The sequence below is a fragment of the Amphiprion ocellaris genome, chromosome 3 (assembly GCF_022539595.1).
Source record: "Amphiprion ocellaris isolate individual 3 ecotype Okinawa chromosome 3, ASM2253959v1, whole genome shotgun sequence".
Taxonomy (NCBI): Eukaryota; Metazoa; Chordata; class Actinopteri; family Pomacentridae; genus Amphiprion; species Amphiprion ocellaris.
In genome coordinates, this window is record NC_072768.1 from 32,803,962 (window position 1) to 32,818,893 (window position 14,932).

At 42.4% G+C, this 14,932-nt stretch overlaps 1 protein-coding gene across 5 annotated transcripts in view; it reads left to right on the forward strand.

The window, feature by feature from the left end:
- znf423 (zinc finger protein 423) overlaps nt 1-14,932 on the forward strand; it is a 166,144-nt gene that overhangs the window by 60,362 nt on the left and 90,850 nt on the right. For all 5 annotated transcript variants that reach the window (XM_035957085.2, XM_023289885.3, XM_035957086.2 and 2 more), the window contains 2 exons: nt 13,881-14,058; nt 14,699-14,823. In XM_035957085.2, coding sequence (XP_035812978.1) covers nt 13,881-14,058; nt 14,699-14,823 — 303 coding nt within the window. The remainder of the gene's footprint in view (nt 1-13,880; nt 14,059-14,698; nt 14,824-14,932) is intronic.

The window sequence follows — 14,932 nt, forward strand, 5'->3', positions numbered from 1 at the left end:
GTGTCATAAAGAGGCTGAATTGGTTAAATTCAAAGTAAGATGGTTACCTTAAAAAAACATTTTTCTTGATATTTATTAAAAATGGGTCATTGAAGATTATCCGTAATTATCCATATCGACTAACATGAAGCATGTTATCATGATTAATTGTTTTCCCTGTTTATACATCTGATTTTTCCAAAACTGCATTGCAGGAAAAGCACAGGTGTAACATAGATGTATAACATCAGTGATAGCTCTGTTTCACTGAGTCTGCACAATATTACAGCCCTGTAGATGCAATTGGATGTCATGCAGGTGTGGTCAGTGTCACAGATCACACCTGTTCTGCAAATGTCTGCCTTGAAAAAAACTGTTAAAGTAACTGGGTCTTTGCAACTCCATACAGGTTCTGAATAAACCTGTGCTTCTCTTTTGTTTTCAGAAAGAAAATTAGATTTTTTTGACTGATTATATGGGTGCAATGTCCTAATCAGCAAATTTTCTTCAATGAATGTTTTTGCCCTAATGTTTATATACTCAAACATACTGAAACAAGCAAGTTAGAGCCTATGGAGGTTGATTTACAGTTTTGCAGTAGAACACAGCCGTAGTGTACTAGCCATCTACCAATACTCAATGTTTGGCTAATGTTCTTAATGATTACTTACCTTTGCATCCCACAAATTAATCCTCCAACAGAAGCTAAACCTGTCTTCATTAAATCCAGCGGTACAATATGTTTTTCCTTCCTCTTTCCTGATGTAATAAAAGCCCCCACCAGTCCTTAATTATTCATTTTTTAGTAATACAATCCAAGTTAACGGTTCAAACATTAGTACATAATAAAACTCCCGAGGCTTCGCTTTTAATTTAATTCCTCCGTTTAAATTAATTTTGGGGCATGCTTGTGCTTTTAGCTTGCTCCTCCGCAGAGGGGGAGGGGGTTGGGAAAGAGATAGACGAGAGATGGAGGTAAGGAAGGAATGAGAGGAGAGAGATGGAGGAATCTAGGTTTGTTCAGGGAGATGAAGCTGCTGCAGGTGGAGGAACAACCATACAGGTGTTTATGCATGGTGATAGGCAAGGAGGGGATTTAAAGTTTCTTAAATAGCTGTAGAGAGAAGAATACTCCAATTTGCACATCTAATAACAAAACAGCTCTAACTTCCTCACATATTAACGAATAAATAGCTGTAATGTAGTGTTTCTAAATGCATATCTGAGTTTTGAATGTCCTGAGTAAGCAAAGGATAACCAGGACGCTAGCAGGTGGACGCAGAGATAGAAAGGGGAAAAAAATGAATAGGTGTAGAGCAGATACTGGAGAAGGATAGAGGGATGTGGAGTCAGAATAGGGGAACAAACAGATGAGGAGAAGAGATTAATGGTGCTGATGCAAGGGGTTCCCTTCTGAAGGCATGAAAGCACAATGAGCTGCAGTCAGTCAGAGAGCCATTTCCATTTCTCTGCTCTCACCGCTCTATTAGACTGTTTGTGTCCTCTGTCAGTGATGTGTGTGTGTGAGATAGAAGTCGCCTGTGCTCATGTTCTGACTTTGTGTTGTGTGTGTGTGTGTGTGTGTGTGTGTGTGTGTGTGCAGCTGCATGTCTACAGCTATGTGTGTTTGTGTGTGTTTGAAGTCAGTGTGGTGCTGTACAATAGTTTGGGTCCCAGAGCAATCCGCTTTTCTGCTGCGGAGACCAACCAGTCAGTGGTCTTCATTCATCTGCACCCCTTCGCCACAGACACTCCCAACCCCACTGTGTGTGTGTGTGTGTGTGTGTGTGTGTGTATGTGTGTGTGTTTCCCATGTGTGCGTGCACAAGCATGTACATTTATGTTTTCTACCATAAGAACGACCTTCACCTTTTTTGCGTGATAAGAAATGTTCTGATTCCACTTTTTTTGCATTTTGTGCAGCGGTGTTTGCATCTGCTTTGCAAGATCTTTGCATATCTCAGTGTTTGTGTTGTTTATTTTTATTTTTTCCTATCTCTGCGTGTGCTTTTCTTTTTTGTTTTTTTTTCCTGTTGGGCAGTCACAGTGGGGAGAAGAAAGTGGGGAGATAGGTGTGTGTGTGTGAAAGAGAGCAATTTACCCTCAAAACACTCCTTCATTCCACAGCCATGCTTGGGCTACCTATGCACACACACACACACACACACACACACACACACACACACACACACACACACACACACAGAGTTGCACATGGCTCAGCTTGGCGGATGTAGGTTGTAATTACGGGACCCCCTGGCCTCTCTCTTTCTGTCTTTCTCCCTCCCTGCCCTGCCGACCTCTTCCCCCCCTTTGATCTGTTTCATGTCACCAGCTCACACAGACACACACACACTCTCACACGCACACACACACACGCACACACACACACACTTTTTTCTTTCTTACCAAATCCACCTTTGTTTCTGCCTGTGCGTCCCTCCCTGTGTGTCTGAGCACTGCTTTTTGTTGCAGCCAGTGTGTGGTCTTTAATTCACACAGGAGCCTCTTTTCTGGACGGTTTGTTTTGAAACCTTCTCCTTCTCCTCTGTCACACTGAACTTGATACTTGGGATTATTCTCCTTTTCTTACTGACCTTGTGTGTGTGAGGGTGTGTTGGCATGAGTTTGTTTCTTTGTCTGTATGCATTTTGATGAGTAAACGCTGGCAGCTACTTGTCTGTGAGATGAAAGCTGTTTGTGAAAGTGTGTGAAAATGCACAAACATGTGAAGTTGGCTGCCTCACGTAAGACACACACACAGATGCTGCTTTCTTTTCTCTGTTTAGCTGGCAAGTGATCATATATTATTGTTGCACAGGTTTATTTGTTACAGTAATCAATGATCTCCCACTGTGCTGAGTTTTGACACTGTACATCTATTTTTTTCTAACATACACAACACTTGTTTCCAGTTCTGTGTGTACATTTCCTAATATCTGTCTTTCTACCACACATTCCGTTTGTTTATGCATCCATTACTGACTATGTTCTTCCATCATTTTTTTCATTTTAGTCCTTGTGTCTCCCCTTGCTTTCCTTCATTGCGTCTCCCTCACCTTTTCCTTTCCCTTCCTCGTTCTGTTTGTCCTTGACTCTCAGCTGTAATCTCGTCTTTCTCAAGGGAGACAAAGGTTTAATACATGAGTGATTATTTTACAGCACACACACTCTGTCCAGGTGGGATGAGGTGACTGACTGCATATACCTGCACTTGTTTGTGTATGTAATTATTAACACCATCCAGGACATACTATACAATTACACAGACACTCACACATAATTTAGAGTGAATTGGAGTCTATAAATCCATATATACAGCTCATGTTGTTACTTAATGCTGTCAGGCTTATTTTAGAGACCGCAAGTAAGTGTGCGTGTGACCTTCAGTTAAAATTATGGAGAAATCTCGATCTTTGGACTTCCAATCCCTTAATGCAATACATTGTCCACTCATTTAAGATTATTTTTGGGGTATTTCAGGTCTTTATCTGACTGCAATAGTGGAGAGCGACAGGAAATTTGGGAGGAAGGGGCAAGGGAATGACTGCTGCGTAGGATATTTCTGCTAATGCGCTATAACCAGTCACATATCAGGTTTCGTCCCTCTAATATTTTGTCAACGTTTGTTAATGCAAATGGTACTTTTAAAGACCTAAGTAGAAAAACTTTTGATTCAAGTCAGAATTAAGGTCAAAGTGACTAAAAGCTTCAAGACGTAATCAGAGCTCCGCTACTATGTAAAGACATACACAGCTAGCTAGAGTTCGTGTCTGCACAGTTAGTTTTTATGCAAGAAAAAACACCCAAATATTCAAATTCCTGCATTAAAAGAGAAACCGTGCACCTCAGTGCTTTGCCGTTTTGGTGTAGTTGTCATTAGTTAGCCCCTGCATGTGTTTGTGTACGTTTATGCATATTACTTTCTGGATGTGCGTCTATCCCAGTGTGCATTCTCTCTCTATCCGTCTCTCTTGCCGTCTGTGCCTCTAATCCCTGAGTGTGTCAGTAATGGCAGGTCCAGGTGTTCTGCTCTGCTCTGCTCCTCCCCTGGGGACCCCTCTTCAGTGTGTGTTCGCGAGCATGTGTGCGTCTTCCTCTCTTGGGGGGCTTAGGAGTTGTGAGTAGAGGGCTGTCCAGGATCCTGTTCTCCAGAAGGGAAGGGAGGGAAGGGGAGCTCTGGGCTGGAGGTACCCGCCTCTCGCAGCTTGCTCTTGGGCTTCCCCTGGGCACAGGACCCCCCCTCTACTGCTCTCCCCTGGGACTTCAGAAGCCTCGTTGCCTCTCTGCCTCTTTCTCCCCTCATTTTTCCTCCTAGTCTCCCCTCAAATCCATCTCTTGGCAGCTTACACCGCTTTAGTTGTTTTGCGCTGGTTGGAGAGGCTTCGCAAGTTGCCAGCTTGGTTAAAAACACAGTTTGTGTTTGTGTGTGTATTTGTATACAGAAATGGGTTTGTTTGTTTACTACTGTATATGTGTGTAACAGTGTGTTTGTGTTTTGAACAGCAAGCTCCAGCTGCCTACATCACTTATTTATAAGTCCCACGTACGCGTAGGTGAATGTGGGAGGACTTGTGTGTGTTTGTGTGTGAGTAATATTGTTGATACATCAATCACATCCATTTATAGGTGATGTTTTTGTTGTTTAAAATGATGAATGCACACACACGATCCTATGTGAGATTCTCGCTAAACACTAATTGTCCATTATTATTCACAAGGTAGCACTAATAATGCTTTAAAATACAACTCAGCTGTTGTTATTCATAAGTGTGTTTATTATTACAGTTATGTGGGCACTTCTGTGGGTATTTCACGAACCATCCAAGAGCCTCCTTGTGTGCATTTATGAGCAAGTGTGTCCGAAGTGAATCGTGTGTGTGTGTGTGTGTGTGTGTGTGTGGTTGTGCGCACACATGTGACTCAGGTGAATGTGTTTCTAGGTTAGTGAGCGGTCTGCCAGTCCACCAAACCTCATTCTTATAAATAGAGGATATAGCCGCCGGCATACACACAATGGGATCACACCATTGTGTGTGTGTGTGTCTTTGTATGTGTGTGTTTGTGTATGCATGTGTCTTCATGAAGGCATGTGTGCATATGCGGCATGCTGTATGTGTGCATTGGCATGGTGTTGTTGTTTATCTAACACTCTGCCTGACAGCTGGTTCTCATTTCTGAGCGAACAAACTGCAGACAAGATGGACAGAGCGAGGGATGGATGGAGGACGGAGGGACGGATAACTCAGGAATAGAAGTGCTCACCCTTCTGGTTGAAGTGCCTTGCTCTCTGTTTTGTCTTGTGGTGAAGAAATATTCAGAGGAAGACAGGGCACGGAGAGATAAAAGGCTTGTTGATGAAGAGTTTGGAAATAGAGAGCGTGATAAAAAGAGGGAAGTGTGGTAAGAGGAAGCAGATGCCAGCCCTCCTCTACCACATGGTGTATGTTTGTGTGTGTGTGGGAGACACAGACCTTGTGTGCTGTTTCATGTATGTGTGTGTGTCTGTTCATGTCTTGTAGCTTTTTTGCTGTCACTTTATTGGTAAATCACACTAACACTAATTTTGATTAAGGCTGAACTTTGTGTATTTTTAGTGTGGTGACTGGCATCGCATCACAGACGTGTGCTGCAATGTTCCAGATATTTTGTTTTAACCTCAAAACCAATCAGCTGGTTTGAAAGGCATGTTATCTTTTCAGTCAGTGACTGTAAAACCAGAAAGAATCAATGGATTTTCAATTTTCCAACAGTCCTTGAACTACTTATCTGTAACATGCTTAGAATTTAGCATAAAACTCAACCAAACCCAACCTTATAAACCTGATGTTTGACACAAATCGCTTTTTTTTCTACATGCCATGAGTTTGCATTTAAAAAAAAAAAGCTTGCATTAACTCGATTCTGCAAAAAAAAGACTTCTGTGTTCCTTGGTGCAACCATGAAGTCATTCGTGACTCAGCTGTGACCAACAGTCATGTGGGAAAAATTCATGGACTTTTTGGCTGAACTTCAGGCTACATAACATGAAGTTAAAAAGCAAATTGAAAATGTGAGTATTAAAGGTCTAGAGTATGTAGAGTCATATTTTTTCCCCCTGGTACTGATAACACCTGTGGAAAAGGTTGTACATGTTGTTTCCAAATTTTTCAAATTTTTGTAAAATAAATTTTAAAATGTTCAACTTTTGATTTATATTTGTTGTGCTGGATGGCATTAGAACTTTTTTATACTGCACTAAAGCATTTTTATAGAGATGCAGGGCTTTATATTGCAGTGGAAAATGAGCCCGCGGTTAGTAAAAATGTCACAGGAGGAAAAGAAAAAAAAGGCACCCAGAAACTACTTCGGGTTCAGAAGGTTAAACTAAAAAAATTATTTGAATTTCCCAATAACAATTGAAAACCTACAGTACAGTATTGGTGTATCTTGTGTATCAACTGTGGAAAGCCCATAAAATGTTTTTACATCAACTCTGAAAGCCTCACAGTGTAATCAAACACCTTATAGGGCTTTACTCCCTCTACTTGACTACGTAAAGTAGCTGGAAGGTATAGATACTGTAAAAAATAGTTCTTTTTAAATCAGAATTTACTTTATTCATTTTGTTACCTGCACTGACCTTGTCTCAAAACGTGTAGCTACGCTGTGTAGGTCATGTGTGTGCTGTGTTTGATGTTTGTATACTGTACACTATGCTGTGTGGTAGCGGCAAACTTGTCATCTGCCGGCCCACCGTCCACCCACCCCCATCCTTAGCCCCCTGCCCCTAACCTTCTGCCCTCAAACACACTCGCACACACACACAAACACACATTGCCCATATGGAGCAGTTGGCGCCCAAAAGCGTCCAAAGCAGCCGGACCCATTCCCAGGGCAGGAGGTGAGGGTCCCCACAGCCTGCTTGCGAGTGTGCGAATGCATGTGTTTGTGTGCGTGTCCATCCATCGCGTCCTCGTGGGCTCGAGCCCCGGACAGACTGCCGCATCGTCCTTTCTGTCTGTCCTCGCTGTGGCTCGCATGTGTTCGTCCCGACAGACTGCATCCCATGTGAGCTACAAGGACAGCAGCAGAGGACTGTGGCTCCTCCAAGCACAGGGCCAGGGCTGCAGCCATGTGCATATGTGTGAACCGCTTCACCCAGTCAACATCCAAACCATGTTGTAGATGCATTTTGCAGAGCTTGGTGTGTTGCGTCTAGACCGTGTTGTCAGCGTGTCCTGATATGCTTATTAAAAGGAATTTTGTGAGAAACTGATCGCTTGTGAGGCCTTTATCTGTGGAAACTGTCATCTTCTGTATTCCCTGCAGCAGAAGAATTCATGCTTTTACTTTTCCTACCGCTGCATTAGATAGACGACGCAACAGGTAGTTTCAGCCAAACAATTTGACCGGTCAAAGAAAAGTTCCTACTGTGCAATTCTCATAATGCATGGCAACCAGTAAGCTGTGTCTAGCTTACCGGTTGCCATGTCAACTCATATGGTAATCACAGAGCCAGGTAGGGATTGTTCTTCTGTCTAGCCGTCCCAATGTGTAGTGTTTAGAAATAAATCCTCAGATCGTTCTGCCAGTAAGTAATTCATCATTTGTATTAGCTGTCAAGTTATTATTATTACATACAGTTAATAATCTACCTTCTCAATAAATAGAATAGTCTTTACTTAGTTGTGTGGTCTCATTTCTTAAATATCAAACAAGACAAATTGTGAAATTTATTAGAGAAATGCAACACTAAATTTAGAGATGATTTTCAGCAGGAATCTGAAAGGAGACAGCCACTATTATTTTACCCAGTGGGACGTCCTTCTGAAAAATAAAGATGCGTGTAGAGAAATTACAACGAAAAAGGCGCATGGTATCACTGTTTTTCACCAAACCTACCTCGGTACAGGATATTGAATCGTTCCCTAATTGTGTGCGCATGTGTGTCTGTCTATGTGAGACGGCCAAAGCCAGAATGAGTGTGTGCCGGGCTGCCCAGAGTGAGCCAAGGGTGGAAGTTGTTTTTCTGCCCCCTGTGGTGAGTCTGGGGCTGTGTGTGTGTGCTCGCCTGGGGCAGCCTGGGGCCATCGGAGGGAGCCTGGGGAGCGGTGGAAGAAGGGATGGAGCGAGGAAGGGATGGAGGGATAGGAGGTCAGCGGGGGTCTTGCAGGGAAAGGTGCAGGTCTGGGCCAGTGGCCAAAGAGAAAGGTGGAAAGGACAGTGGGGTGGAGGACGGAAGCAAGAAGGGAAGGTGTAGAGAAAGAGAAGCCGATAGGAAGATGAAAATTTGAGCAAGGTGAGCAAATTTATTTAAGTTGGGAGAGTGTCACAAAGCAGTCAGGTTTCCTTGCTATGGATACTGACAATAACATCCACATTAGCAGCTAGAGATCGACTGATATTCAGGGTTTTTTGGACCGATACAGATGCCAATCCCAAACAAGTTAGGCTGACAACCAATATGTGGAACTGAGATACATTAAATGTGATGTTTTAACAGCAAGTGAAAGCAGAGAACCTGTCATTCATAATTAGTCTTCTTCATTACTAAGGGTGAACGTAACTGAATATGTAAAATAGAAATAGGAGTGATAAAATCTGTTTATGTGGGATCGACTGAGATTGGTCAGTTTGTCTCCTGGAGTTATGTCTGCTGTTCTTCTCTGTTTTCCTTATCTTTCACTGTTCTATCACATTTATTGTCCAATAAGATCCAGATCTTAAAGCGTTAATAATTATTGTTTTCCAAACTCTGTTTCAGGTTAATCTGAAACTACCTTTTAACTTAGTCGGTAGCTGTTAGCATAGCCTTGGTCACTGTGAGAGAAGCTAATTCCCTGCAGGAAATTAAACTTCTCGGTTTGTGTTTCTTGTTTAAAATTTGCTGCTTGAGAGACATTTGTGAGACCACACAGTGATGACAGACAGAGAGAGGAGGCTGCAACAGACCTGAAGTAGAGCATTTAATTTATCAATAATCGGTCAATAAAAATACAGATATCGATAATCAAAAAAAAAGCCAAATATTAGCCATGGTAGTCGGTTGGAAGAAAAGATGTGGTAAAATCTTTTTCACTAACTTAAGCATCAATTTGAAAGAATATTTTACTCTGACAGTTAAATACATGTCAAACTTACCTGATCACTTTATGTATTACTAATTTATAATGTTAATTATTTTTTTTGCACACCACTGTAGGTAGTAGACAGTGTTAGCTCTTGTAGTAGCAGCACTGGGACCTGAAACCTTTTTGCTGCTACCAGCTGAGCATCTTTGATTCAAACATCAAAGCAATATAAAAGAGAGAAAGCATGACATACATGGATTGTATTTCCATTTCAGGCATTTAGCCGACAGAGTTATCCTGAGCAAACAACACAAACTAATGTTCTCGACTGTTGATTCCATCAAATGGGTTACAACTTCAGTCGATGGCAGCAGAAATTTGGATGCAATTTGCTGGAGTTTGGCTAATAGAGTTGTTAATCACAACATATGAAGATCAAAATAGTCTCCAAAGTTTCTTTTAATGATGGTTCCATTTTTCTAAACTCTGCAGCTTTCATATAATTTCCCTCTGTGTGACAGTTATGACAATCGCACTGAGTTCGGATGGGGGGGAAGGAGACAAGGGTGGCAGGAACATAAAGAGAAATCGATCAGCGTGTGTGTCTCTTCATTAGAGTGTTTCACCAAGGCTGTGTCCTCCACACGTTGCCTCACTGTCTGGCCTATTAGAGAAACATGCAGGGAGCGCGTGTGTTGTTTGCATGTGTGCGTTTGCGTGTGCATGTCTGTTGTTTCAGGTAGACTCAGGCGGTCTGTTTAGTTTCCTTTCTCGTCTTTTTTTTTCAGTTTTTTATTGCAGCCTCCCTGGGCTCCTGCTCCTCTCCTCTCCCTTCTCCTCTTCCTCCTCCTCTCCTCCTTTTCATCCCACCATCTTTTCCCTCTCTTCTGGAGTTCAGAGTCCGTCCATCTGGAACATCTTCCCCCCTCCTCCTCTCCCTCGGTCCCGTCCAGGCCGAGACACAGGGGTGAAGGCCAACACCAGTAGGGGAGAAACTGTCGGAGAGACGGAGGGACAGAGGGAGAGATGTCAGTGCTATAATGAGTAACAACATGAAAGGTGACGGAGGGAGGGAGGTAGTGGAAGAGAGATGAAGACAGAAGAGTAGAGGGACTGCTGAGGACAGAGGGAGGGATGAAGAATAGAGGGAATGGATGGGAAAGGAGAAGACTGCAGAGTGAGAGATAAAGCGGGAGCCGAGCAGTTGGGGCCCCGTGGTCCACTCCGCTCCGTTCGTTCCTTCGTTTTCATTCGCCAGAGAAGAACAGAAAGGAGGAGGAGGAGGAGACGGGGGTAGGAACAGCATGTGTCGGCGTCCGCCTGCTCCTGGCTGTTTCTCCTTTTTTTTTTTCCTAATTTCCAACACTTTCTCTTCCTCTTTTTCTTTTTTTCCTTTCTCCAATCCCCCCCTCCTCTTCCCTCCTCAACCATCCATCCTCCTCCTCATCTTCTCTCCTCTCGAGGATTCTTCTCTAATTTAACTTTTCATTGAAATTTTCTTCACTCCCCCCCTCCTCCCCGTCCTCCAGTTTCTCCCAGTTTGCCATTCGGCCTTGTCTTGCCAGGTCCCCTCGTGGCCGACTGACAAAGGCGCCGTTAAAAAGCCGTGTGATCCTCCATTTTAGCGCCAGCCACGCTAGTCAGAGGATTAGGGCTCTTTAATGACGCTAATCTCTCCTCCCCTTCTTTCTTGACACCCCTCCATCCCCCTCCCCCCCTCAAAAAGTGATTTCTCCCTCTTGCTCCAACTGAATCTCTGCAGTGCAATCTCCCCCTTCTTCCCTCCATCTCTCCTCACCACACTTTCCCACCTCAGAAACATTTAACTGACTCATACTGGTGTCTTTATAGTTATCCACGTGTCCAGACCAGAACTGTGATTATAAAAAACTACTTTCATTGTTTTTGCCATTTGTTTATGTCCTCTTCTTTGCCATTTTTCTTTGAGATTTCATTTTCAGTTCTTTGTGCTGAACATTTTGGGTCGAGTATTTCTTTGTGTGTGCCGTTTGACTCTCTCAGCCTGTTTATTCTTCACGAAATCCTGCTTGACAAAGTTAAGAGAAAGGGGCAAAAAGGTGAGAGAGTGATGCATCTGTGTTTGAGACTGCATCATATATCTTTGTCAGGCTACATTAAATGCTTAGACCCTGTTGTATGGGCAGCAGGGAGTGTCTGGATTGGCATTTTATAGACGCACTGTACTTTGACACCACTCTTGCTCCATGCAGATGGTACATTTAATAGTATATTTTTGCACTCTGCCATGTAATGCAGTTTTCTTTTGGTGTCACTAACATTGAGAAGAAAGTCAGGCAAATGTTTTTACTTAGAAAAGACGAAAGCACGTGTATGTATATCAAAGTAACTGTTTAGTGTCCATTCTAATAGAAATTCTTGCTTCACTAGAATCTGTTTGCTGAGTCTTATGTCAGATATTTATCTTTTTCATCATGTTTTGCTGATTTTAGACTACGTTGTTCCACATTTATATTGATTTCAGATAAATGAAACCAATAAAAATTGAAGAGACAACTAGTTTTTAAGGCTGCATTGATTAACGATGGAGAAGTAGCATCAATACCAATGCTGTTTGACGTGGTCAAACCCAATTAAATACAGTTTCTTGGTAAATATCACCATAAAATTTCATGTTTTTGCTATTACTTAAATTTCTTCAGTCACCACAGGCCAACCACAGCAATCCTATAGTTGTTGTTTGTTAGATATCCACACAGACAGAATTTTGGAAAATTGGGAAAATTAGAATACCGATATTAGATCATTACTGAATAATGCAGTCTGTCCTCCCTGAATTTACCTGATGTAAGGCCCAGGATGACTCTGTGATTGATTGAAAGAAGGCCCGCCTCATCCCTGGGTTGCTAAATGCTTATGTAATATTAGAATTTCAATCTTTATCAGGTGAATAAAGGGATATCTACTCAGGCATTTAATGCATAGAAAAGTATTCAGGTCGCTGAATATTTTTTATAGCGTCAGTGGTTACTGTATTCTCAGAAAAAAAAAACACAGAAAAAAGTCAGACATTTAGAAAAACAGAATCTGAATTAATTAGAAATACATGTCAGTTTCATCAGTGAGAAGTTTATCAGAATAATCAGAATTTAGCATCATACTTGTTTATATGACTTGTTTCAGACAGATTTGGCCCAGTAACTTTCTGTATCCTCTGCAATGTTTCTCATTTCTTTTGCACTAATTTTCAAAATTTTCCAGATTTATGTGTCTCCTGTGCACTCATTTTTACTCACTGTTTTCAGGGCTCTCCAATAATTTATTGTTTGTTTTTCTCCTTTCACCCTGTTCTCACTTCTTCCTCCTTCCCTCCTTTATACACCCAATTTTTCTGTCTTCAACTGCCCCATCTTTCACTTTTTCTCCCTTATGGACTCCTTCTTTCCTTGCGTTTAGGCTTCATGTTGATATCTTTATTCCTTATATTTTCTTAAGCCTTTTTTTATTTTCCTTCTTGCTTGCAGTCAAATTCATAATTCAATGCATTTACAGTTTTTTTTTGTTTTTTTTAACCCGGCCCCCCTGCAGAGTTCTATTTGCTCATCGCAGTGCCTACATTTTCCCTGCGATCGATTCATCACAAGAATCTGTTTTCCACCTCCTCTCTGCAAGGCGTAATACACAGTAGACTAGACACACACACACACACACACACACACACACACACACACACACTCACAGAAGACGCACAAGATTGTTGTAGGAGTTGGTTGAGGTAAAACGGTGTGTGCTTTGGAGAGGTTTCTAAAATTATCAGGAGAAACTTCTCTCCTGCACATGCGTCTGTGCTGCTGAACTGGAATGTTTGCATTGCAGAGATATTGTGCCTATAATGAATATTGGCACTTTCTTTGATTTGTTGCTGGCCTAGTTGATACAGCTATCACATGAAAGCAAAGAAAACAGCCTCTCTTCATCTCCTCTCGCCTTACATTTTTCAGGCAAATGCTAAATAGCCTCACTGTGCTGCTTCACAGAGCGCACAAAGAAGAACAGAACAATATCAAGCATTATTCAGCCCCCTCTTTTGTCGCCTGAAATCCATTCTGAAGTGTCTATTAAAGGAGTCGTGGCCTTTTTGTCGCCTCTGTGCCAGACTACACAGGAGGGGAAAAAAAGAGAGAGGAAAAAAGGAAAAGAGCAATGCATAATCTCCTATGTATGACAGAGAAAGGGAGTGAATATCGCCATCTTTCCGCTCTGCTCTCCACATCTCCTAATCGCTTTTCCGACGTTTCAATCTGCCAAGGCCCTAATGAAAATATGATGAGGCGGATCTATGGTCTTTGGGGACGGATGGAGGGATGGGAGGGGAGGGGAGCTGAGGGGAGGGATGGAACGAGGGATGGCTGCAGAGGGAGGATGAAGGGAGAGAAAATACACTCTGTCCTTATTTCTGGGCTCCATCGGGGATACATAGTTCTTGGAGCTTTCTATTTAGATGTTGCTACTGCCGGAGTGCGTCTCTCTCTTCTGTTTCATTCACTCTCTTTATCTCTGCCATCCTCATTTTCAGTCTGTGTGTGTGTAACCAGGATAAATGTGTTTATTTTTTTTTGTTTATATCCTATTTTTTTCTCATTTGAACTCCCACAGGCTGCCTCTCCCTCCTTTTGCCTTCCAAGAAAACTTCTTCTTAATCATTGTAATGCTCCCCGTTTTACCCCCACCTTTTTCCGTCTGCGCTCACCTGTCTCTTCATTTGCAATCCTGCAGCTGTGACCAAAAGTTAGATTTCTGTTTTTCTTGCTGCAGGTGATTTGGAGATATTTTCTCAATGTTTCTGTGTCTGTCTCCCCTCTTTATCAGATGGTGATGATGACCCAGCAGGGCTGTCCTGGGTGCCTTCATCGCCCTCCAGTAAAGACGTGGCGTCGCCGTCGCAGATGCCTGATGGCTGCTGCGACCTTGGCATGGCCACTGGCGGCGAGGAGGAAGGAGGCGCTGGTCTGCCATACCCCTGCCAGTTCTGTGACAAGTCCTTCAGGTAGCAAATTCTGCATGTGTGGTTTGCGAAGAGGCTGCAGGCGCCACCTCGGTTGACTGAAACACGCTGCGGATTGTAGACACTCACACCAATGTCACATTTGGATGTTTAGCTGCCTCCTCATATCCTACTCACGAATATCAATGTGTACATGAATAAACTGTATTCTCAATATTACCATGGTAACATAGACCACTAAGGCAAACAGTAAAAGGAATGAGGTGAATACATTTCTCACTCACCTCTCTAGAGACTAAGTCAAGACCCATTTTAAGAACAGCTGTCTCACACACACACACACACACACACACACACACACACACCATAGAGTCATCATTATTATCCCTCTGTATTACTCACTCTAGTTGTGCTCTCCTTTATTCTTTCTGCTTTCTTGTTATTGTATGTATGTATGCCTTGTTTTTAAAAATAGTTCAAGCAACTGACAGTTCCAAGCAGCAAAAACAAGCATAGTCTCGTTAATCTTTTATATCACTTTTAGCTGATTTTAATTGCAAACTCCTTCCCACTTGAAGCTATTTTGATGTGGGTGTTTGTTTTTATTAAGCCACTTTATAAAGCATGTCTGAAATAACAGGTAATCATTGTTATCACGACTGTTCATCTTCTGTCTTCTCAGCCGTCTGAGTTACCTGAAACGACACGAGCAGATCCACAGCGACAAGCTGCCCTTCAAGTGTACCTTCTGCAGCCGTCTGTTTAAACACAAGAGGAGCAGAGATCGCCATGTCAAACTCCACACAGGTATGTACAAGAAGGGAGCTTTTTTGCCTCCAAGCCTGCTCTTTCAGTTTTTATTAACATTTTCACCTGATAAATTTCTTAAGCACATCGTTGAGCTGTGATGACATGG